Source organism: Spinacia oleracea, chromosome 6, assembly GCF_020520425.1.
Source record: "Spinacia oleracea cultivar Varoflay chromosome 6, BTI_SOV_V1, whole genome shotgun sequence".
NCBI lineage: Eukaryota > Viridiplantae > Streptophyta > Magnoliopsida > Caryophyllales > Amaranthaceae > Spinacia > Spinacia oleracea.
This window is the reverse complement of record NC_079492.1, coordinates 45,345,132-45,371,967: the sequence shown is the minus strand read 5'-3', so window position 1 is coordinate 45,371,967 and position 26,836 is coordinate 45,345,132. Positions and strand designations below refer to the sequence as shown.

The window sequence follows — 26,836 nt, the reverse complement described above, 5'->3', positions numbered from 1 at the left end:
ATAGAATCATTCCCCATGTACAAAATTGGACCATCCTCCAAATCTTCAAAAGTCTTGAAATAATTCCTATCTTTGCACACATGTCTAGAGGCTCCCGTATCAATCTACAAAGAGTCATCAATCTGCACAACATTGATTTCAGAAATCATAGCCACAAAATTCATTTCTATATTTGTAGCATCATGTGCAACAACCATACCTTGGTTCTTGTCAACATTGTTATGTTGACCCTTGCTAGCCTTCTTCTTTTTGAAGGTTGGACAATCCCTCTTGAAATGAGGACTGTTACATTCCCAATAAGAAACAAATTTTGTCTTTTTATCCTTCTTGTTTGCAACACTTTTGTTGTTGGATTTATATGGCCTTTTGTTGAACTTTTTAGTCCCACTAGACTGCCCTTCTTCCACCATGTTGATAGAAGAACCCGGAGTAATCTTGTCATTGACATTAGCCTCGTTAACACCATCTTGAACCCGAATACCCTCCCCAACAAGAAGATGAGTACCCAATTGTTCCATGGTCATTTCCTCCTTTTTATGTTTCAAGGAGTTCTTTGTATCTTTTCAAGAAGATGGCAATTTATCAATAATAGATGTTTCCGCTATAGCCTCATCCATTACCATACCATGCAATCTAATTTGACTCAAAATATGTTGAACTTCATGAAATTGTTCCATAATAGGCCTATCATTAGACATTTTAAAATTATTAAAATTGCTAACAAGAAATTTCTTACTTGAAGCATCCTCGGCCATATACTTGGAATCAAGTTTGTCTCAAAGTTTCTTTGCACTCTCCTCATATTGGTACAGATCGAACAACGGGTCAGCCAACGCATTCAATATGTGCCCACGACAATGTAATCATCGTTCTCCCACTTGGTTCTACGCCGTGTATTCTCCAAAGTCTCTTCTTCTCCATCGGCGGGAGGATCTGGCATGGGAGTTGTTAGCACGTACACCACGTTCAATGTGGTTAAAAGAAAGTGAATTTTCTTTTGCCAACGGCGATAACCCGCACCCTCGAACTTGTCCAGCTTCTGGAAATTCGTAGCCATATCACGCAATGAAGACGCCATTATCCAAAGGATAAAATACTATTAGATTGTTAGAAATATCACTGTGGGGAGACCGGATAAAATCTTCAAGGTACGAAATAGAACGCTTTCCTAATAGTATTTTGTCGACCCACAAAGGAACAATCAGGTTCACGATAACACTGTTGAGATACAATGAAGAATCAATTAATCTTGTGTGTTCTCACAAAATCAATCCAACAAGAATTTGTGTTAAGCACTCAAATGTCTCACTTTGAAGAAATAATTTGCAAGAAGATTTCTCAAAAGTATGCAAGTATATTAATATGTTAACAATTATATTAAATGTGTCATAAGTACTCTATATATAGAGTTCTTAATGAAGAGTCACCATTGGAAATAATATCCAACGGTTACATCCAAGCAACCGTCACAAAAACGCTCAAAAAGGACACTTTCTCCATTCGCCCGACGGGCGAGCTTCGCCCGGTCGGGCGCGCGTGCAAACATTTAACTTTCTCCTTTCGCCCGGTGGGCGGATCTTCGCCCGGCGGACGATTGGAGAAAGTCGTCCGACGGGCGCCCAAATAACCGTTGCATCCGCTTGGAATAAACTCTAAACATTATACTACCTCCTCAACTCCTAGTATAATACACATTCACATTTAACTCATAAACCCATTTACTCTATAAATGTTCCAACACCCTTTTCCTCAATCTTTCCCTTACCAAACCCATAAAGTTGTGAATTACCACTTTATGAAACATATGAAAACTAAAAGTTTTGTTCACGAGTAATCAGAAGTCGGAAACATTACTGTGATTACGACTGAAATTGTAGTTTGGATAATGCCACCTTTATTGCGATTGTGACCGAAATTGTAAAGTACGGTGTACGTCTGTACGTGAATTAAGTTTGTTATTCATATTTTAGTTATCGATTGATATGAGTCAGTTTGTAGACGACGATGAGTCGGTGACACAATATTCTCAATATCCTGAAGTCATCACTGCACTCAACTGCATACGCTTGACGACCTTTTTTTCTATCGATTTCCATAGTAATGTATAGGAAATATTTATTTTATATAATATTATTTTAATACAATTACTAACTGAATTCTGTTATCAGTTAGTTTAAAACAAATATGCTGACATATATATCTTTCCTCTTGCATTAGCTTAGGTTGTAAGCAGTTATTCGATAATTCATCTATCAAAAATTTCTCTCTGCTTCTTCTAAACATTTTCAGATTCTTCATGCTATCAGAGCTGAATCTCTAGTAAGAGATTGAGGTTCTTCTCAAAATTCGAGAATTGATTGTTAGTGAGTTTCTGAACCGAAGATTATCTGATATTAAAGGTCTGCTGAATTTTTTGTTACGAAATTTCTTGCTGTTGCGAAATTTCTTACACAAAATCAATTGAATCTGATTCTTATAAGAATTGATTACTGAAAATGGCGATTGAAAGCAATGACAATGACAGCTCTCAATCAAATTCTGGAGGTAACAACAATTTTGATCCTTATTTCATAGCTAATTCAGATAATCCTACTTCTACTTTAGTTGCAATTCCATTTTCTGGTGTGAATTTTGTTCGCTGGAGTAGAAATGTGAAGAGAGCTTTGATAGCTAAGAATAAAGAAGGTCTCATAAATGGTGAATTGACTAAACCTGCTGTTAATCACAAGGATTACATGAAATGGAAACGATCTGATTTCATGGTTGTGAGCTGGAATCTGAGTTCTATGAATCATGATCTGGCTGATGATTTTGGTTACATTGATAATGCTGCTGATTTGTGGCATGAATTAACTGAAAGATTAGGACAATCTAATGGCCCATTAATCTATCAGTTAAAGAAGGAAATAGAGAATCTAACTCAAGAAAATATGACTATAGTGTCATATTACAGTAAGCTGAAGAAGCTGTGGGATGAAATGCAGACTCTAAGAGCATTCCCTACTTGTACTTGTGGTGTAATGTTGACCTGTAGTTGTCAATTTCTGAAGAAAGTGGCTGAGTTTGAAGAAGAAGACAAAATGATGAAGTTTTTGCTTGGCTTGAATGGAGGTTTTGACAGCACCATAACTAATGTGTTGGCTATGGATCCTATGCCTAACCTGAATAGAGTTTTTGCAATTACTCAGCAAATTGAAAAACAGAAGGAAATTAGTAATATTGCTGCTGAATATAGTGCTATAAGCAGTAGTGCCATGGCTGCACAATCTCACAATGGTAGTTATGTTCAGAAATATACTGGAAATCATGGAAAGAAAGACTGGAAAGATCTAAAGAAGGAAAAACTGAGTAGGATTTGCACTCATTGTAGAGGAAAAGGTCACACTATAGATCAATGTTTCAAGATAATTGGTTATCCTGATTGGTATAACTCAATCAAGGCATCCAAAGCCAGTAATTCGAATGGTGCCAGATTTGCTGCTCATGTCAATTCTACAACTGATATCTCTGATGATCCTCTTGATAATGCTGTTGGTGATGCTGGTGTGATGAATAGTGCAATGCTTAATGGTATTTGTCAGGAAGTTATGAAGGTGATGAAAGGACAACAGCCACAGAATGGTGACAATAATGCAGCTAGTTGTTCTTATGCAAACTATGCAAGTACAATTTCTCATTCTTTTAATTGTACTACAACTACATGCAGTTTTGATCATGTGTGGATAGTAGATTCTGGTGCTTGTGATCATATGACCTATGATGAGAGTATATTGATCAACATAAGAGTTCTTATTCAGCCTATCAAAGTTGGTTTGCCTAATGGAACTCAGATGATAGTTGAGAAATTGGGTGATATTGTACTGAGTCATGATCTGATTTTACATGATGTGTTGCTAGTCAAAGGTTTTAAACACAACCTATTGTCTATTGGGAGATTGATTGAACACACTGGTACAACTGTAACATTTACCAGAACTGGATATATTTTCCAGGACCCCTCTAATTCCAAGATAATTGGTGCTGGAAAAAGGACAAATGGACTCTACTATTTTGTCAAGACTCAAGTTGATGTCAGTCAAGGTATATCCTCTAAGGTGCCTAGTTGCAACACTGTTGATCAATTGGTTGATGTACATATGACTAGATTGCCTAATAAAACTGCTACCAGTATTTCTCAATCTGATGGTGATTCTAGAAATCATTTGGATTTGTTACATGCTAGGTTGGGACATCCCTCTTTGTCAAAAATGAGATTTGTAAATGCTGAATTTTGCAAAGGTGTTACTGAATATAACTGTGATGCATGTTATAGCTCTAAACATCATAAACTTCCTTTTCCTGTGAGTGATAGCAGAGCTGTTGCATGTTTTGATTTGATACATATTGATCTTTGGGGTTCATATAGAATAAGAAATCTGGATGGAGTCTCATATTTCTTAACCATAGTGGATGATCATAGCAGAATTACTTGGACATACTTGATTCACAACAAATTACAGGTTCAGAAAGTTGTTTCTGAGTTTCTTGCAATGGTTGAAACTCAATTCAGTAAAAGGATTAAGAAAATAAGAACTGATAATGGAACTGAGATAGTTAAAGAATCTTGCAGAAGTATGTTTGCTAGTAAAGGAATTTTGCTTGAAAAGAGTGTCCCATATACTCCCCAGCAGAATGGTAGGGTTGAGAGAAAACATAGAAGTTTGCTGGAAATTGCTAGAGCATTAAGATTTCATGCAAATCTTCCTAAAAAATTCTGGGGTGAGTGTATTCTGACTGCCACTCATTTGATCAACAAGATTCCTTCTAAAGTTTTGAATGGAAAAACACCTTTTGAGGTTATGTTTAACACACAACCTGCTTATGATAATCTCAGAGTTTTTGGAACTCTTTGTTTTGCTCACAACTCTCATGTTCACAGAGTCAAGTTTGATTCCAGGACCAAGAGATGCTTGTTTATTGGTTATCCTGTTGGTTATAAAGCTTTTAAGCTATATGATCTTGACACTCACAAAGTGTTTGTTTCCAGGGATGTAATCTTCTTTGAAACAATTTTTCCATTCAAATTATCTCCTACCAAAATTGCTTCTGTTGTTCCCAATCCTCCATTGGTTGATTTCAGCACTGAATCTTACCAATTATCCATTTCACTTCCTGTTTCATCCACTCATTCTCACAATTCTTCTCCTATTTTTTCTCCTACTCATCACAATGAATCTCCTACTCAAAATTCTCCTATAACCCCTATTCAATCCACATTTTCTAATTCTTCAGAATATGTTTCTGATTCTGTTACTTCTGATACTCATGTATCTCATCATGCTCTTATACCACATGAAAATCCTATTCCTGTCCAAAGACAATCTAGTAGGCCCATTAAACCTTATGTGGTTCTAAAGAATTTTGTTGGGGGTTATATTCCTCGGCCAATCTAGAATCACATTCCAGTGAATCTCTTTCTTTTTCTGTGGCACCTTCTTTGACTCATACAGAAGAAGTTTCTTTTCAATCTGATGACAATTGGTTGTTAAGATTAGCCTTGGATAACTTTGAGACTTGGGATTCACTTGCCTTTTCTGTATTTGCTTCTCCTAATGATCCCAAAACCTATCATCAAGCTAAAGATGATGTGAATTGGATACAAGCCATGGAAAAGGAAATCATTGCACTTGAAAGTAATGATACTTGGGATTTAACAATTTTACCAAAGGATAAGAAGGCAATAGGCTCCAAGTGGGTGTACAGAACCAAACTAAATCCTGATTATTCCATTGATAAGCACAAAGCAAGATTGGTTGCTATTGGTTATCAACAAGTTGAAGGCAAAGATTTCACTCAAACTTTTTCTCCAGTTGCTAAATTAGCTACTGTGATAATAGTTATAGCCTTAGCTGTTGCAAAGGGATGGAATCTGTGTCAACTTGATGTGAATAATGCTTTTTTGCATGGTTTCTTAGAAGAAGAAGCATATATGCAGCCTCCTGCTGGCTACACAAAGGCTAAACCTGGTGAGGTTTGCAGACTTAAAAGGTCAATTTATGGCTTGAAACAAGCTTCAAGACAATGGAATAAAGAACTTAGTAAGTTTCTGAAGGTGTTGAAATTTCAGCAATCAACACAGGATTATTCTTTGTTTACCAGAAGTCTTGATGGTGAATTTTTGGTACTTTTGGTATATGTTGATGATATTATGTTAACTAGAACATCTTTGACTCAAATGGAGGAAGTAAAATCTGCATTGGATCAAGCTTTTACAATCAAGGATTTGGGCCAGTTGGCTTATTTTTTAGGCATTGAGATACACAGAACTGATAAGGGTATTTTTCTTTCACAAAAGAAATACATCAATGACATTCTTGCTGATGCTGGTATGTTAGATTGTGAACCTGCTCCTGCTCCTCTATCTTGTGGATTGAAACTATCAACAGAAGTTGGTGATAACTTAGATGAACCAGACATTTACAGAAGGCTTGTTGGGAGATTATTGTACTTAAGCATCACAAGACCTGATCTGTCTTATTGTGTTCAACATTTAAGTCAGTTTGTGCATTCTCCCAGGGTACCACATTTGCGTGATGCTCTACATGTTCTTAAGTATCTTAAAGGCACTTTAGACCATGGACTGTGGTATTCTTCTAATTGTGATCTCCAGCTTTCAGCTTACAGTGATGCTAACTGGAGTTCTTGTCAGTACAGCAGTAGATCTCTTAGTGCATATGTTGTATTTCTTGGTTCTAATCTTGTTTCTTGGAAGACTAAGAAGCAAAAGAGTGTCAGTAAATCATCTGCAGAAGCTGAATACAGGAGTATGTCAGCCACTGCAAGTGAATTGGTTTGGATGCAAGGTCTCCTTGAGGATCTTCAAGTTAATGTTCCACTTCCTATCACTCTTCATTGTGATAACACTTCTGCTGAGCATCTTGCACACGATCCAGTTTATCATGACAAGACCAAACATCTCAAGAGATAAATGCATTACATAAGAGAGCAAGTGGCAGTTGGTTTCATCAAAACTTCTCATGTGCCTAGCTCTCAGCAATTGGCAGACTTGCTCACAAAACCCCTTGATTCCTCTCATCATCATGTGTTATATGCCAAGCTTGGCCTCTTATCCAAAGTCCAGCTTGAAGGGGGAGTATAGGAAATATTTATTTTATATAATATTATTTTAATACAATTACTAACTGAATTCTGTTATCAGTTAGTTAGAAACAAATATGCTGACATATATATCTTTCCTCTTGCATTAGCTTAGGTTGTAAGCAGTTATTCGATAATTCATCTATCAAAAATTTCTCTCTGCTTCTTCTAAACATTTTCAGATTCTTCATAATGGTATACCAACATTAATTAGGGCAGTGATATTTTGGTCATGCCACGACACTAATAAACATAAGCTTGTTCTATTTCATTTGGCTATTAGTGATATTTCTCACATTTTATTTATTTCGAACAAAGTTGCATCCAGCCATCCAGGGAGAATCTAATTTTCTTACTACTCAATCCATCATAAATGATTTATGTTGTAAAACAAGAGCAAACATAATCTAAGTAAAACTACATATGTACTGTACAAAAGTACGAACTTACATCACCTAGTCATACATGAATATGTAAATATATGATAACAAGAGATGCAGATTTTGAAGAGAGATCAAGAATGGAGAGACATCAGACATGTAATAACCTAATCACGACCTATATCAATCATTCTATCAATTCCCGTAGTCAGAGTAATCCCCATAACCGTTTCCTCCCCCACCAACAATAGGATCAGACGACGGGGCTGTTGTTTCTGGCGAACCTGAACCTGAACCTGAACCTGAACCTGAACCTGAACCTGAACCTGCAGGTACAACGACATCAACATTGATACGCCCATTCACTTCGACTGAGACTGATAGGGCTTTAACGCATATATTATTTGTGAGTAATGCAATTACAGCAACAACCATGATGATCAATGACCGTTTCTTCTGCCCCATTTTCTGTAATTAATATCATATATATATATGGTTGCTATTTGTGAAGCACTATATATATAGCAGCTCAGGTGAGGCCTCAAGCTAGGCTCAATCCTTATGGTTGACTTTTTTTTTATTTTCTTTTCTTTTTCATTTGCAACTTTAGGAGTACTACGTGCATCTTAGTTACTCACTTTTTGAACGTGGGAAGCAATCCTCCAGTGCTAGAAGTAGAAAGACCAGCCAATCAGTGACGAAATTTGAACAGTTTAGCTAAGGGGCGCAGATCAATTGAAAAAATAAACATTACTCCCCCCGTTCCTAAATAAGTGTCCACTTCCTAAATATGGCGTTCCCTTTTAAGTGTCCACTTCCTATTTTTCGACATAAAATCTTTCCGAATATACCCCTAAAGTTCTAAACAATTACAAACATTACCTAATTCTATTGATTATTTAATTCGAAAAAAGATTAAAATAATAAAAAAAAAATGAAATTTTTTTTTTTGAAAAGAGGGGAGTCAGACATGGGGAGTTGGGGAATTAATGGGGACCATTAATTGTCCCCCCCATATAACCCCCCACCCACCCCTTGTATCACCCGTATTTCCCTCTCTCTCCTCTCATTTCTTCATCTTCCTCTCTCAAATCTTCACTCTGTTTATCTGGTTTCTCTCCTTCTCTCTCTAGAATTCGAAAAAATCTCTTGAGTTTTTTGGATTTTCTGAGATTAAAACCTTAACAAAAGTGGTTTCTCTATTGATTTTGATGTTTTCTTGCTTAGATCTCTCTAAAAAATTGTTTGCATGTGCGTTTTTTGGGTTGTTTTCTGGCATTTGATTGAGTTTATTTGTTTTCTGGGTTTAGTTGGTTGAAGATCTGGAAGATCTAGGGCTTCTGGGTTACTTTTGTGATCTGAGTTTTCAAAAAAGTGTTTGCATGTGCGTTTTTTTGGGTTTTCTTTGAGTTTCTGGTTTTTCTGGGTTGAAGATCTTGATTCTTTGATGAGTTTCTGGGTTTTTCTGGGTTTTTTTCGAATCTTGTTGAGTTTCTGGGTTGAAGATCTTATTCGATCGTTGAGTTTTTGCGTTTTTCTGGGTTTTGATTGATCTTGGTTGCGTTTCTGGGTTGAGTTTCTGGGTTGAGTTCCTGGGTTGAGTTTCTGGGTTGAGTTTCTGGGTTTCTTGGTTGCATTTCTGGGTTTTCTGTTTATTTGATTGAGTTTCTGGTTTGATGGGTTCAAAAAAAAACGGAGAGTTTTCATGGGTTTTCCTCTTCCAATGATAACGTCGGCAAGACGGAGTCATTTGAGTATCAGTGCACCGATGAGCACTGCGATCTTGGTGAGTATTGTGAAGGCGATCACAGCTATACTGGTGAATATCTCAATTATTTACGCCAAAGATATAATTCTTTCTGTGCTTCTCCTTCCACCGGATCTGAAAAAACGGTGGAGGGTAAACCGGCACCGCCACCGCCACCGTCCCCTGGCGGATCTAAAACCCTAATTCCTGATGATGAAGTTGATCAACCTTCACCTAAGTCCCCTGATGGTGTCGATGTTGGGGGGTCTGAAATCCTAATTGCTGACAAAGGGAAATGCGATCCCGATAACAGTGGCTCAAACTCTGATGGTGCATGTTCAAGGTCCTAGCTTTGTTGGTGTTGCATGTCTACAAGGGGCAGTTTTCTCTTCTTCCCTCTCTCTCTATTTATGGCTTTCCTTTTAGCATGCATGTTTAGTTGTTGATGATTGTAGGCCAGCAAGTGTGATCTCTTGCTGGCAAGGGTTGGATTTGTTGTTGTTGAAGGAGAATGTGTTGATGCATGTGGAGTTTGGAGGGTTTTATTGATTTTCAATCATTGTTATTCGCCCCTGTTTGTTTGATGCATGAGAAATGATGTTTACTTGATGTTTACATGATGTTTACTTGATGAATTTGTCCCTATTTGATCTTGATGAAATGAACAACTGATGACAAATGTTAAATGGGTCCCCATTTGATCTTGATGAAATGAACTTGATGAAATGAAAAAATGATGATGACATGATAAATGATGAAATCATGAGATGAATTGATGAAATGAAATGATGATATGAAATGCTGAAATGAGTTGATGAATTTGTCCCTGTTTTAGCTTGTAAAAATGTCTATGGTTTGAGATTTACTTGATGAATTGGTCCCTTTTTGAGATTTTGTTGATGAATTGGTCCCTGATGTGTTTGGTCTGTTGTGTTAATCATGAAGAAATGTCCCTGATGTGTTTGGTTTGTTGTGTTAACCATGAAGAAATGTCCCTGATGTGTTTGGTTTGTTGTGTTAACCATAAAGAAATGTCCCCTGTTTGACCCTGTTGTGTTGATCGATGACGAGTCTTTCAATTTGCTGAGAAGCCAAGATAATGTGCTTCAATGAGGCTAGGGGACACCTGAGATCCTTAAACTGATTCCTAATTGTGTCCACTTAATTTGCCCTTGTGTGTGATCAATGATGAGTCTTTCAATTGCTGAGAAACAAATCCAATTAACTTCAAACACTCGTGCTGCCATTAGTATCAATTACGATGCTTCTCCGGCGCTACGTGTTTGTAGTTTGGCTTTGTGACTGTGATGCTTGGGGACATTCTGAGATCCTTTTGTGTTACAAATTGTGATTGAATATGTTTGACCATGTTTAATTGATTTGTTTAGGTTTTCGATCTTTTGCCAGTTTTCATGTCTTAGGAAACGGATAGTTTCGTAACACATATAAACTGGCATTAGACCGGGAAACCTATTCATTTCTATGTTGATTCCCGATTGTGTCCCCTTTATTTGTCTTTGTGTGTGATCAATGATGAGTCTTTCATTTGCTGCCATTAATATCAATTACGATGCTTCTCCGGCACTAAGTGTTTGTTTCTTGGATTTGTGATTGTGATGCTTTGGGACATTTTGAGATCCTTTTGTGTATATGTCCACAACATTTGACTAAATGAAATTGCCATCTTGAGTTCTAAAAAAATTTTATGTTTGTTTGATATTACTACCTTTATTGGTTTTATGTGTGATCTATGATGACACTTCTTTTGCTGAGGCTGGAACCCTGTTATTTTTCAATAATACTCGTGCACCATTAGCATCAATGATGCTTTTCAGGAGCTAAGTATTATGGGAAAGGGTTCGGTCAATGATGCTTGGGGACAATCTGAGATCTTATGTTGTTTGACCTATGATGACTCTTTCATTTGTTATCATTCATGTTGAGTTCTGGTTGATATGTGAATGTGCATGTTAATGTGTTTTTTAATGCAATGATATTACTTGAACCAAACCAATTTAACAAACTATTCATTCATTTCATTTCAAAATGTTACTTTGCTTACAAAATATTTTGCATACATGTATTCCTTACATTCAAGCTTCCAAAAGTGACTACTTGTCCCCCAAAAAATACATGTTCCCAAAACACAAAAGTGTTGTATTCTTTGATCAACCCATGATCCTTAGTCCCCTTGATTCTCTGTTTGTTTCTGGCATGTCTTCCCAAACTTCCCATTCTTGACTTGATCTGTTTGCTTGTGCATTTGAGCTCTCTGGAATGTCTTCCCATGCTTGATTGCCTCTGTTTTGTTGTGCATTTGAGCTCTCTGGAATGTCTGTCATTACTGCCTCACTTGTAATTCTTTGTGCATTGTTGTCCTCTTGCATATCTTGTGCATTTTCAGTGTGTTGCCCATTTTGTGTTCCATACAACATGTCCCACCCATCATGTACTGCCCACATTGGTGCAATAACTTGAATTGGTAAAATTCCTTGAGCAAAAAGTCTTTTCTTGTTCACATGTGGTAGATCATAATCATTTGAACCCTTGTCTTTTAGTATTTCATTCATCACATATTGGTATGATAACCAAACATTTCCAAGTGTTCTTGCCTCTAACTCATAATAAGCTTGGTTAACTACATCCAACATGTCATCAACATCCTTTGGCATTTTCTTGTGCATTAAACTTTGAATACTTCTGAAATAACCCAAGTCTAATATGTTCAAGTCCGGACTGTTTGGTGGTTGTTGGACTAGAATGAAAGTGAAGTCACCTTGTTGATGTGCTTGTTGCCATAATGCATCAAATTGAGTGATGTGTGTTTTTGCATTGTCTTGTTGTATGAACATTGTTTTTGGGCCTTCACTTGGAGGCCATTTTTGCATGATTGCTGGAACAATTTGATTGATGAGCATGTCCCTTGTCTCTTCTTTTCTGACTGATTCAACTACTTTAGTCACCATTGTCCCCTTGTCTCTGTTTTTGAATTCCTCTTTGCTGCTTCTTGATAAGTGAATGGAAAGATCCCCAATTTGCCATCAAATGTGCATTCATTTTGAGCATTGAATCTAGGCCTTGCAACTGCTGCTGTGAACATTACCTTTGGTATGAATCTGCTTGATTTTCCCGATCTGTATTTGCCCCTTTCATGCTTCCCCAAATACACCCTTTTTGTTTTTTTGCTCAAGTAGAACCACTTTTCATCAATATGCACAAAATCAAACATTGGTTGGTATTGCCTCTTTGTTTGTGGACTGTCCCCTTGTAGTAAATCTAGGACCCATTTGACCCTTTGTAGCATGTTGGGGTCTTGCAACCCCGGATGTAGGGGATTTGTGTGTGCCCTAACATCACCCCTTTTTATCATTCTCCAAAGTGTTGTTGGTCCAATATCTAGCATCTCTGTCAAATCCCTAATGCATGTTCTGTCCCCCATGGTTAGGCTTGTGATTGTGTCTTGTTCAACTTCAATGCGTTTCCTGCCAGCATTTTTTGCCTTTGTTGCCATGTTGTATCTCTGAATGCCTCTTTTTGTGCCCTTGCTTGCTTCCAAATTATTCTGACTGTTCTTGGATGCACATTGTACATTTGAGCAACATGTATATATGCTCCATAATATGGTTTGTCTTTGTCCCTTTTGCGATGGTTGTTCAACAACCACATCAGAATTTGCAGCCTTGTGTCACAGCTGAGCCTTGGCTTCTTCTTGCGTTGATGACCCCGTGTTCCTCCATGTTGCTGAAAATTGTGTTGATGCTGCTCTGGTGTCTCATTGAGATCAAATGGAAAAACTATGTGTTCCATGACCCCTGTTTCCTCTGCTGTTTCATTCAAGTCGAAAAAAGTCCCCTCCTCGTCAATGTGGTCACCATCATCATCTGATTCTGGTACCCACGCATCATTAATGTTCCAAGCAGCATCTTCCCATTCAGCATCTTCCTCCATTTTGTCTGAGCAGAAGAAGCCAAGTGCAATGAAGCTCTGTGTTTTTTAATAAATGCTCTGTGTTTGTGTATTTTTTGGTTTGTTTTTGGACAAACTTTTCTCTCTCCTGATGTATATAAAAAAATTTGGAGGGGAAAGTCCCTTTTCTGCCAAAAATTTCCCCCCAAAAGTGAGATGTCCCCACTTTTGTTGGCTGATCCTTGTAATTATATTGCTGTTTTCCTATTGGCTGTTGAATTTTGGAATCAGAATTCTATTTGTTGGTTTTGGAGTTAGTGGATTGCTGAGTTGGCACTTTTGTACTTTTCTGATTTTCTCTCCTTTTTTTTATGATTACTTTTTGTACTTTATACAATAAACAATTATCTAATTTTTCCTTTCCCCAAAAAAACATTCCCAATCATTAACTCTTACACAACATTCAATTTTATTAATTATCGCGCAGTTCTTCAAAGTGGACACATATTTAAAAACGGATGGAGTATATTATAATATGAGATTTATAAAATTATACGTAGGGGCGGAAGAAAAAATACTTTACCAAATTTTCCGCCTGTGGAGTCAACGACCTATCAATTCCCAAAGTAATAATCATAACATATTTGACATTAATCTCCTAAGTCGAATGGAAAAAAAATTTACTATAGCTTTGTTCTTATTGCTTTTTAGATCAGAAAATTTAGATTATAAAAGAAAAAAGCACTATATGGGAATTGTAGGTAATTAATTATATTTGTCTTGCTATTACGTTTCATATAAATTTTACGGTTATTATTTGCACAAATATTAAGACAAAAGTAGAAAAGTTGGTTAAATATAACAGAATATTGATAAAGTAAGAGAAATGTGTAAAAAAGTGGATGGGTGTAACTCGTGTAAGAAAACAAAATGAATAAAGTAAGAGAAAGTGAATGAGAAATTTGTAAATATTGTGGGGTAAGAAGGATTTGTAAATTTTCATGTCAAAAAATAGAATAAAGCAAAATGTAAAGAACATTATAAAATGGATTAAAACAGAAAGTGTAAAGATTATTCTAAAACGGAGATAATATAAATACAACTCTGTACCTAATTTATACATTGCAACAATTAATAAAGAATATCAATTTCAATCTCTTGTCTTCTTCTTTAATATCAAAATATTTTGATTACCAACACACTTACAAAAAATAATAACATCAGACCAGATCAAAACATAAAGTAAATTAATCAGACCAGACTAGCAAAACAAAGCCTGGTGTATAACAACACGTACATATCTTGTGTTCCTAGCTAGGGGTGAGCAAAAAGTTAGGGTACCCTGAATCGGAACCGGAACCTGTTAGGAACATGCGATTCCGGAATCGAAACCTGTTGTGCAAGTTCCGGTTCCGGGTAACAAAATTGGGAACCTGTCTAAACAGGTCCCGGTTCCGGTTCTCAATTTTTCGGAACGGGTACCCTGTACACACCAATTTTAATATGAATTACCCAAAATAAGGGTTCGGGCCTGAGAAAAATGCTTCCTATGCCTAAAATAATAAAACAATCCAAGTTACTTTTTGGAAAATATAAATATGAAATTACTACCTACAATTTAAGACCAAGCTATAAACCAATCAAAGCCCAAACTATAAAGTAGATTTTTTTTCCTCAATAGAAATTAGCAATAATTTATTTAAAATTTTAAAATGACAGGTACCCTGAATCGGAATTTGTTGGAACAGTTTCAGGTTCTGGTTCTCATTTTTAGGAACCTGTTGCAACATTTCCGGTTCCGGTTCCCATTTTCAAGAACCTGTTGCAACAGGTTCCGGTTCCTAATTAACAGGGTATCCTATTGTACTCACCCCTATTCCTAGCAGACCAAATAGTCCGAGTTTATAACAACAGCTAGCACTTATGCTATTTAAGGAATCAGTTTTGGGTAGCTACTCTACTAAATGACTATTTCTCGACATTTTTGCCATATTAACAAATTATGTACTTCTCGTTTCTGTTCCGTCTTTGTACGCATATTTGGATTGAGGAAAGTCACACGTTGAAATAACACGCGTTTAAGCATTTCAGTACGTAGTAACATAACCGTCTTCAACATTTGTTCCGGGTGTGAAATAAGAACCGCTGTCTGTAGAATTATGAGCTTCTATAGAATGAATTAACTAGCATCGGGTGTAGTTCGAGAATCCCCTCCGATACTAAAGTAAGATTACTAAAAGTGTATTAGGATTAACTAAACAGTAAGTAAGGTTTGTGGTTTTAGATAACATGTACGACCATCTATTTAACTCCTATTTCTTTGAAGTACCTATGGACTCGATCTTGTCTTGTTTGTTGAACAAGTAAGTGGATATAATTCGAATGGACCCTGATGCATAATTTGATCCTCTGAAATCTACCACCCTTTGAACATAATAAACAATAATTTGATCCTCTGAAAAATAATCTACCACCCTGATGCATAATGCACACCTACAGATCTTGTTCCCACCAATAATATGTGTGGTTATTGTTCATTAATTTCTAAATAACTCTGTATCAATTTTTATACTCCCTCGTAAATTTTTGTTTTAAGTACCTATTGACTCTTGTCTTGTTTCTAGAATAGACCCGAGTGTATAATTGAGTCTTATATTGTTTCTCGAATACACCCGAGTGTATAATTGAATCTTATCTTGTTTCTCGAATGGATGAACCCGAGTGCGTAATTGAGTCCTGTCTTGTTTCTCGAATAGACCCGAGTTTATAATTAACTCTTGTCTTGTTTCTCGAATGGATATAATTCAATTGGACCCGAGTGTATAATCGATCCTCTAAAATCTACCATGCACTCTCTATTAGCACATCTGTAGATGTTGTGCCCACCAGAAATATAAGTGGTTATTGTTCAAATTTGTTCCCTAACACTAAGTTACAACTCTATCTTCTGACAGCTTTAGAAAGACAACAGGTGGTATAGCCCAGGAGCAAGAAAATGGATCAAACATGGCTATATGTCTTCTTCTTTCTCACTCCCATTTTACCATTAATATTCATTTTCTTTTTCTTCATACAACAAACTAAAAACAGCCACAAAAGTCTACCACCAAGTCCTCCATCTCTTCCCATAATAGGCCACCTTCATCTACTCAAAAACCCCATCATTCATCGTACCTTACAACATCGATCTTTCCTTAAAGTATGGTTCCATTTACGCTCTAAAACTCGGGTTTCTTCCCTTCGTTATCATTTCTTCACCAACTGCAGTCGAAGAATGTTTCACAAAAAACGACATGGTTTTAGCCAATAGGCCTCGAGTACTCGTTGGAAAGCACCTTCACTATGAGTGGACCACCCTTGGAGCCACCCCATATGGTCCATTATGGCTAAGCCTACGTAAGTTAGCCACCCTAGAGTTGTTCTCGACTAACAGGATGAATACCTTTGCTGGTATAAGACTAGAAGAAGTTAGATCCTTGGTTAAAGGATTGTTTGGAGGTAGCAAACAAAATTACTACGCTAGAGTCGAAATGAGGTCGAGATTAGCAGGGTTGTCCTTAAACATTATAACTAGGGTATTAACCGGGAAAAAGTACATATTTTTTGGTGATGAAAATGATAATAATGGAGCTAATGAAGAAGCTGATAAGTTTCTTGGATTAATGAGGGAAGTTTTGGAGCTTAATGGAGTGTCGAATATGGTTGATTGTTTGCCGTTATTCAAGTGGATCAATTTTCGAAACGTCGAGGGAAGAATGGTGGCAGCAAGGAAAAAGATGGATGATTTTCTAGCTAGTCTAATAGAAGAGTGTAGGAAGAACAGGACCCAAAATGGAGGGAAGAAAATAGCAATGATTTATAAATTGCTGGATTTGCAGGAGTTTGAGCCAGCTAATTACTCTGATCAATTAATCAAGGGCATGATAATGGTATGTTTCTTTCTTTATTTGTAAAAAATTAAAATTAATCCCCTTTTTTTTTGTTTGGCATAGCTAGTTTGAATTTGAATATGATCATGATTACACACTTTTTTTTGTTTTTGTTTTAGGGAGATTTATGCACCCTTTGATATCACTGTCAGTTTTCTGTTTTTGGTTTTTTGATTTTCAAATGCATGTTTAGATTGAATTATGAACTTAAAAGTTTACATCCATATAACAATCTTATTGATTTTTAAAACTGTCAATTTCCAGTTTTTGGTTGTTTGGTTTTGTAAGTCATATGATTGATTGAATCGGGAACCAAAAAATAATCACACTTATGATAATCATGTTAGATTTTGAAAACTAACAAAAAAAAATTGGAAGCTGTTTTTTTTTTATGGTTTTTAGTTTGTAAAAAAGCCAGAAAGCTTAAAATAAAAAAAACGATACCTATCAAGCCTTACATTTTGCGGTTTTCATAGTTTTATTTTTAGTTTTGTAAAAAATAGAAAAGTGGAAACAAAAAATAATAATGAACGGGGCCATTACCATGTAAGGGAATGGGATGCTACTGATTAACCATGTTGTGTTCTCCATATACAATGGATTACTTTGGATGGCTGCAGATAATGTTGATAGCAGGAACAGATACATCATCTGTTACAATGGAATGGGCTTTATCCTTATTACTTAACCACTCCAATGTACTTCGAAAGGCAAGAGAAGAAATAGACAACTATAAAGGCAACGATGAACTCGTAGAAGAAGCTGATCTCCCAAAGCTTCCTTACCTCCAATGCATCATCAACGAGACACTACGACTCTTCCCAGCAGCTCCATTACTAGTCGGACACCAAGCGTCCGAGGATGTAACCATTTCAGGGTACCACATTACAAAGGGTGAAACAATATTGATAAACGCGTGGGCAATTCACAGAGACCCAAGTTTATGGGAAGACCCATTGAGGTTTAAGCCAGAGAGGTTTGAAGGGTTAAAGAGCGAAGATTATAGATTCACTTTTATCCCATTCGGACTAGGGAGGAGGTCGTGCCCTGGGGCAACACTTGCTAATAGAGTGATAGGAATAACTTTGGCGACTTTGATTCAATGCTTTGATTGGGAAAGGGTTGATGACAAGAATGTGGATTTAGCTGAAGGTGTTGGACTTACAATGCCTAAGGCTGAACCACTTGTAGCTATGTGTAGAGCACGTAGAAGCATGATCAATGTCGTCGCCTCGAATATGTAACATTAAATGGATGCTTGATCACAAATCGTGATCGAGGCCCTAGACAGTTTGTACAACCTCCGAATTTCAGGCATGAGACTATGAGAGTGATGACTTGACGAGGCATGGGGTTTATACTTTGTTATAACCAAACGCGTATGTCTACTAGAATTATACTTTTTCTCCTCAAGTCTAAATAATTCTAGAGATTGTTATATACCAAAATATATCTAGTTTCCTAATTACAACTAGTTTGTGGGCCCGTTCTTTACACGGGCTTTTACTCACTTGATACTATTGTTTTAGGGAGAAACTACAATTTTTCAAACAAATGATAAGCACAATTGCACAAGCTGCCATTACAGTGTTTAAAAGCCATAACTACGGCAATCTACCTACGGATGCATATATTTACAAAGAAATGTCAATTTAAGTCCGTAAAAGAATGGTTTCATCAAAGATGGATCAATAATTTTGCTGTTTAAAATTGTAGAAAATACTCTTTCATAACTGAAACCATTTTCCAAAATTTTAAATTTGTAATCCAATTGATCACCTACCTATCACCCCCTTGTTTAACATGGTTGTCAGTTATGCTAATAAATCTATATGCTTAGTCCAAATGTTAAATGGAAGCAGCCGAATATAAAATGAGATCTCTTCTTTGGTGAGACATGGGTTTGATACTTGTCACTCTTTTGGAGGATGTGAACCCTTGAGGTGGCCAAACAGTTGTCCAATACTTCAATACTTCATGTTGATCCCTTTTTCACCTTATAATCCAATCCTTTGATAGAATATCTTATTGTTGAATTCTGCACATTGATTTCAATAATAATCATGAGCTAACAGTAAAATATCAACTATCAACTGCTCATATATACATATAAATGGAATTCAACTTAATATAGAGTGAAAGAGATAGAAAGTCACCAGAGATCTTGAGGCAATCGGCAAAGTTCAATTGCGCCTTCATAGTTTGGATGAGAAATACAATCCGAGTGAGTATCTGAAAGTAAGGTACTTATAAGAGATGTTATGAGTTAAATGACAAACTGATTTCAGTTACATTGGAAGGGAAGGTGGAGGGAGAAGAGGAGAATATTATTAGGAATTGAAGAAATTAATTCATTGAATTAAATTGAATTAAATTTGGTGGTCATATAAGCTGAAAGGCAGGATTGGAGATTCAAGGATAAGCTGAAGAACTTCTTCAAAAAAATTTTTGAAAAAATACGCAAATTGACAAAAGATAAATATTAAGTATAGATATAGGATGTGTCATGTGTCTACAAAATGTTGTTCTTTACGTGTCCACCACGTGTCTTCAAAATGTTGTTGCTTACGTGTCTTTGAAATTAAGGTGGTTATGTTTTTTAAATACTAGGGATTGATTCTAATTAAACTAGGAAACAATATATAATCCAAACAAGACTTATATTTGACTCCAACTCCGTTTCCTATTCTTGTCGACTTAACTAAGTTGTTTTTAATTCCTAACAAACCTTCCCTTAAACTCAACTTAGTATCTTCGCGAGCCAACGAATAACTTTCGGAGCTTTCCTTCCCTTGAGCCAAAATTTGTCCCTCCATACCTCCTACGAGTATGAAGAGATTTTGTCCCTTCAAGATCACACTCCTAGCCTTGGTGACCTTCAAACGACCTCCCTCAATATGGATAGCATAACCTAAGTCATCCAAACGACCCAAAGATATGAGATTGCGATCAAGTCTCGAAATATACCTCACCTCTCGTAATTTTTGAGTCTTCCCTTCATGTGTCTTGATCTCAACCTCACCTATACCCTCAACCTTAGCCTCTTCCCCGTTAGGCAAAGTAACACACAACCCATCACTTTGTTTATAAGAAGTAAACCACTCCTTCCTACAACAAATATGTTGTGAGCATCACGAATCCAAAATCCAACACTCCTTTGGATCTTTAATCTCCTCCACCATAAGAGCCATATCCTCATCAATAGCAATAGTAGCAGCGCCTCTAACCCTACCGTTCCTCAACACCATCAAGTCTTCCTTGTACCTAGGACACTTTGATTGTATATGTCCTACCTTGTCACAGTACCAACACTTGATGTTAGGTTTGTATTGCTCGCCTTCTTCTCGCCTTTCCAGTTATTGCTACCCTCCGCTACCAATCCTGCTCCTCCATGGATTGATGATGATCCCCCTTGCTTCATGAACCTCTCCGCCTCGAATAACGCCATCACAACATCGTCCAAAGCAATTGTTGTCTTCCCTACAAGTAAACTAGTTATCACAAAGTTATACCTTTTAGGGAGAGATGTCAACAATAAAAATTGCTTTGTCCTCCTCCTCGATTTTCACATCTAAACTCGCCAATTGGGTGATCAAGCCATTAAACTTATTCAGATGATCTTGTAGTGCGTTGTCTTCCTCCATCTCGAGTGAATAAAGGTCTTTTTTCAAGAACAACTTGTTGGCCAATGACTTAGATGCGTACATCTAATCAATTTGTCCCACAACTCTTTTGGATTATTATCCTCTAAGACATTGTACTTGATCTCCGGTGCAAGAGCCAATCTAATCGTACTAGTAGCCCGTAGTTGCATATCCTCCCACTTGTCCTTGTCCACCGAATCGAGTTTCTTATCCTCCAAAGTCTTGTGAAGACCTTGATGTATAAGAATATCCTTAATTGTACTTTGCCATAATGAGAAATTTGTCTTCCCATTAAAAAGTGCTAACTTGTACTTGTTCCCGAAATCATTCATGGCTATTACCTAGCTCTTGATACCAGTTTGTTATAACCAAACGCGTGCCACGAACAATTAGGAACAAACCCACAAATCTAATATAGAACAAATAGCAAAAACAATAATAAAAGGCACAAGTATTTGTGAGGAAATTTAGATTTCCTCCCCTCGAATATTATCGTATTATTAAGTTCCTGCAAAATAATACAATAACCCCTGAATTGATGATTCCTCTCACCGATGTATTTTTCCCTCTTATTTTCTAGCTAAGCCTAAACCCCCTTTTATAAGCTAAACTAGAAACCCACGTCTACTAGAATTATACTTGCTCCCCAAGTCTAAATAATTCTAGAGATTGTTACATACCAAAACATATCTAGTTTCCTAATTACAATTCTAATTAAACTAGGAAACAACATATAATCCAAACAAGACTTATATTTGACTCCAACTCCGTTTCCTTTCTTGTCGACTTAACTAAGTTGTGTTTAATTCCTAACATACTTTGTAGGTGCACTGAATATTACAGATTACTCCTCCCTCTGTATTTTATTAGGAGTCACACTTACCATTTTCGGCCGTATTTTAATAGGAGTCGCACTTCCATCCTTAGTAACTTTTCTACGTTACCGCACCATCTAATTAAATAATATATCTAATTTACCCTATGACCAATCACCACATTAAACAGTTAGTTTTAGAAACCCTCCATCCCCACTCCTCCAAAATTTAATGGTCTCACTTGTTTTTACTTGATTAAAATATTTACCTCAACCCTACTTTTTTATTATTTTATTTCATTCAACTATTCTTCCTTAATACCCGTGTCCGACCATAAGTGACTCCTATTTAAATACGGAGGGAGTACGTGTTTTCGAGTGTAGCTAATATTACTATTACACGTACTAATTTAGGGGGGTTTTATTCCACGTCCTATTACGCTAAAAATACGCTCATTTCAAAGGTAAAAGTACACTATTACCCCTATAAAAACTAACCTCCCCTCCCTCCCTCCCTTCCCCTCTCACCTCAGCCCCTTTACTTCCCTGCTGTAAATCACCACCACCACCATTCACCGCACCAAACCACAACCACCACACGACACCGCATCACACCACCACCACCATCGCAAACCGCACTACACCACCACCACCCTCACCACACACACTGCACTTAAACCCCGAGGACCACGCTGCTACTCTGCTCGAGATCTTGTTATTGCGTCCCAAATCAAATCCCCCAACCCACCGCGTCGATTTCTTGCTGCCTCCCGGAGATGCCGCCAAAGAGGAATACAATGGCCCCGCCGTGCAATCCTCCGCCTGCTTCGCAGCCGCGAGTGGTTAGTTTTCGATTTTTTTAAAAATTTTGCCCCTGTGCCGCCCAAAAATGGCGGCCAGAGCCATGGTTGTGTCAGTTCAGAGTAGTGGTCGCGACAATGGTATAACCGCAGATCTTGGGCGGCTGAACCATGGCCGACACCGCTATTCGAGGGTGGCACAACCATTGTTTCAACCGCCATTTTTGGGCGGCACTCTCTGTTTTTAAAAAAAATAAAAAATAAATTATTTATTTTAATTATTATTAACCGCCCATATTGTATTTTTTTTAAAAAAATTATTTTAGCATATTCGAATTAATTATTTTAGCATATTCGAATTACAATTAATTATTTTTTTAATTTTTCTAAATTTATGAATATATAATTGAAATTGTGTTTTTGTTAATTGTAATTATTTTGTAGTGTTGTTTAATAAAATGTTAGATTAATGTTATAACATATTCGAATAACATTATGTAGTTTATTTTTTGAGGGCTTGTTATTGTGTAACGTTGTTGTTGTTGTTGTTATTATTATTATTATTATTATTATTATTATTATTATTATTATTATTATTATTATTATTTGTGTTATTGACGTTAGTTTAATAATATTAGAACTATTAATGTTAATGTTGTTAATGTTGTTATTGTGTAGCAACGGCATAACTTAATTGGAATTAACGAGATAATTGATGGCATAATTTATTGAACGAATAAATTAACAAAAATTTTGGCATAATTAACGTAACGGCATAATAAAGTTAATGACATAATTTAGTTAACGACATAATATAATTAACAGCATATTTAACGATTTAATTAACGGCAAATGCAGTGACGCAAATGAAGAGTTTCTCACTAGTGTTTCAAAATATTAATTTTTCATAAATTTTGTTAAAAGAGAATTAAAGATATTAATGATCAAAGTTGTGCATTGACATGTGTGAAAGTTACAAACGTTGCGAGTAAAAATAAATGGAGGAAGTATATTTTAATGTTTTAATAGGAGTTCTATACAATTTGGTTAGGCCATTAAGGATTGGAGTTTACCTATAGAAAAAAGATGTATTTTATTTATTATTAGTTCTAGTTTAATTAGGTGTTTGTTTCCTACGTAATTTAAAATTCCTATATTGCATATATAAAGGGTCTTACATTGTTACGTAGTATTTCATTACAGAGTGATTGAGATTAATAGAGTTCTGAGTTAAATCTTATGAGCATAGGTGAGATGCTTATTCACCCATACTAAAATTTCTAGTTTGGTCTGTATGATCAAATTGTTAGTTTAAGTCCGTTTGAGCAAAATCATATCAGCAGTGTTACCTACCGAACTTTATTTTTTGGGCCTTTTTTGTAGGTCCGAGTAGAGCATGTACTAACCGGGCCTAAAAGAGATTGATTCCTATTTTGAGATTACTCGTAAGTCTTTAGAAAGCAGGAAAACATTCATAAACTTCTCCTTTTCCATTAAAACATAACTCAGATAGTAAACTGTACACATAACTACATAAGGGAGTAGGAATATATTTCCCTCATGAAGAGTGGGAGGCTCAAATGTAAGTCATGTTACAAAATAAGTCCCGAAATACTTAAACTACGAGGAATGCTCGAAGAAGAGCTTTTAAAAATTAAAAAATAACAATTGAAATAATTAAAATGGACCCTAAGTTCGATAAGATTGGCAAATAAAAAGGTCCCAAATTATGGAAATAATTCAAGCTTGAGAACCCGAAAAGGCCCAATTAGCTTCACTTCCAACCCGAGGCATGCTGGCTTTCTTTGAGCTGACATCAACCTTAAAATTAGCTCCACACATTGCCCCTTCACTATCTATTCTTGGCATTGCCTTCATTTTGTTCTTTGGGTGCTCGAAGCTAGTTAGCCCTACTTCACTGTGGTACATACATCCTGCAAAATCATACACAAATCACGACCGAGTTAGTGTAAAATCATCGTTATTACTTGAAATTCACGCGTTTATCAGTTGAAATAGACGCGTTTTTTGGTCTAATTTGGAGTGTCTAGCAACAATCGTATTCTTGTGTTTTAGGCGTTACAAGAAATTCTTAAGTTAGAAATGAAACTTTTGAGTAACGTGATTTGAAATGGTCATTTGTCACGTCAAATTGTTTGTTAGGCCAAGTTGGAGTCTGATTAGGTTGGATCGGGCCGGGTTGGGTAGGGTGGACCAAAACCCGGGATAGTCGGGTTGGGAGGTGGGCTACATTATTGTCAAATTTGGCCTGCATATAATCAGGCTAACCGGGCTTGTTTATGGCGATTTTGGCCCGCAGATGATTAATTAAAGAAAATAAAACTTACCAGATGGGAAGGGTGCAAAAGATTTAGCACAGCTTGCTTTAATAACATCCAAATTGTCAGAGATAACCACAGATTCATCAGCAGCAATTCCCCAAAAAAGTTGCACTCTTTTATCCGCCCCCTGTATTTCAACACACATTTTAAAAAATATTCAGCCAATTTTCTTAACAAAAAATTAATCGAGTGATTAATTAAAAACTACTTATTAATTGAGTGATTAATCCAAGATTAATTACCAGAGCAGTAAAAACAGTTCCAGCATTTCCGTCATAGATGACAAACCCAAAACAGCCTTCAAGATCCTTAAGAACTTGATCAGCCGGGTACGGACCCCGGTCTCGGAGGGTCCGGTAAGCTTCAATTACAAACATGGCCTCATTGGTAGCCTTCCCTAGACCATATTGCTTGATCAGCGTGTTCAAGTTGTTCAAATTCCCCAAGAATATGCAGTACATGTTGTCCATCCCACAGAATATCCTAGTCAACAGAAAACATTAAACCACGTTATTATTTATTACTAACTCCGTTTCATAAAGTTCTTTACGCTTTGGAAAATGTGTCCGAAGTACAAAAACTTTGACCGTAAATTATCACCATTATATACATCAAAATGTTACATGTAAGATCTTGTTAGATTGGTCTCGGGATGTATTTTCAAAATATCAATTTTTTATAATTTTTTCACATACGAAATTGGATATATTAGTAGTCAAATATTGCATTGGAGTTCGTGCAAATAGTAACTGTAAAGATTTTTTGAAACGGAGGTAGTACATGTTACACCAATAACAACTCCCCGCAGTTAATCTTCAAAGATCGGCTATTAAGGGGTATTTTCGTAAATAAAATTTCAAAATATACCGTCTAATTTAATAATAAAAATTATTTTTCTTTTATTTTCATTATTTTAAATAAAATATCAATTACATTTTTCAGATTGTATATTAGTTTAATATATTTACGAAATTATCACTTGGTATGTTTACAAATTTGCCACTTTACATATTTCGCCCATCTACAAGGTTATTTAGCAATTTCCCACCCATGATGTCTTAATTTTGTGATAAGATTGAAAATATATGTACGATAAGCCATATAAATCATATATTTGGGTTGTCTTTGTGGTTAATTTGCAGCAATAAAATTTTTAACATGTTACTTTATTAGGTGTCGATTTGATCACTCAATTCAAATAACACCATTAACACGACTAATCGATTTGATCACTCAATTCAATTACACCCTTCACATGACTATTTTAAATAGACAAAAGGTAGTTAATTGAAAAGTTTATGGTAAAATAAGTACCTTTTTTGGTGAAGTTGAGGTCCCTTGGAAGAGGAGTAAGCAAGAAAAGCAGAATTACCAAAACCAATAGAAAGAGGGGCATTATTGGAATAAGCTTGCTGAAATATCCTCACAATATCTTGAGGGTACTTGGGTTTGTTACCCGGCCCGGATGGGTGTGAAACCGGGCTGTTGAGCTCCTTTGGTGGATCCACCAATCCTTTGTTGAATATTGCCAACATTTTCTCTTATATTATATCGAAAATAATAAATCAATAACTCTCAAATAAAATTCGAAAATTGGAAATTTGAAATGGGATGATGTGAGATTTGTGAATGAGTAGAATGAGATATTTGTGGTATTGAAGGTTGAGTATTTATAATACTAACGAGGAGAGAGAAAGAAACAAAATATTTAATTGGTAGGACCATTTTTATTGTGGATAAGGTCATAATCACCGAGGATTTCTGTAAAAAGAAAAAAAAGTCATATTTTTTAAGGTGAAGTGATAGAGTTTGCTGTAGATGCCAGACTAGGTAGTACTGTTTACCTTATTTTCATTTATCTTATTACAGTATAAAATAATTTACGTTTTTTATGAATTAAAATTAGTAACGAGTGATCTCTTTTACCCGAACTTTACTAATCTGAAGTTATTTATTTTTATCTGATTTCGAAATGCTCCAACTTCTACAACTAGATCTGACTTATTTAAACTTAATAATATTTTGATTTAAAATGACTTATTTTTCTTCATTTAGCAATTGCGATTTTGTTTTGTCTTGACATATTTTGAAATGCGCCAAACTGTTTATGCCAAATTTCGTATGGACGATCTTTGGT

At 36.1% G+C, this 26,836-nt stretch overlaps 1 protein-coding gene and 1 pseudogene across 1 annotated transcript; one reads left to right on the top strand and one right to left on the bottom strand.

Moving 5' to 3' along the window:
• The first annotated feature begins 16,027 nt into the window (after positions 1-16,027).
• On the top strand, positions 16,028-18,441 carry LOC110797499 (cytochrome P450 81Q32-like; annotated as a pseudogene).
• A 5,387-nt stretch (positions 18,442-23,828) lies between these two features.
• LOC110797500 (stem-specific protein TSJT1) lies at positions 23,829-26,351 on the bottom strand. The gene is made up of 4 exons (XM_022002612.2): positions 26,014-26,351; positions 24,942-25,182; positions 24,706-24,826; positions 23,829-24,291 (listed from the first exon to the last, which is right to left on the bottom strand). The coding sequence occupies exons 1-4, from the start codon at positions 26,232-26,234 to the stop codon at positions 24,098-24,100; spliced, it is 777 nt and encodes a 258-aa protein (XP_021858304.1). The 5' UTR covers positions 26,235-26,351; the 3' UTR covers positions 23,829-24,097.
• Positions 26,352-26,836: the final 485 nt, after the last annotated feature.

What these genes read in the sequence shown, in the direction of transcription:
- LOC110797500 (XM_022002612.2), bottom strand. Translation starts at nt 26,234, where the DNA reads ATGTTGGCAATATTCAACAAAGGATTGGTGGATCCACCAAAGGAGCTC. An exon ending in CCTCAACTTCACCAAAAAAG is followed by an intron (nt 25,183 to 26,013) that starts GTACTTATTTTA and finishes TCTGTTGACTAG; the next exon opens with GATATTCTGTGGGATGGACA. An exon ending in TTTTGCACCCTTCCCATCTG is followed by an intron (nt 24,292 to 24,705) that starts GTAAGTTTTATT and finishes ATGATTTTGCAG; the next exon opens with GATGTATGTACCACAGTGAA.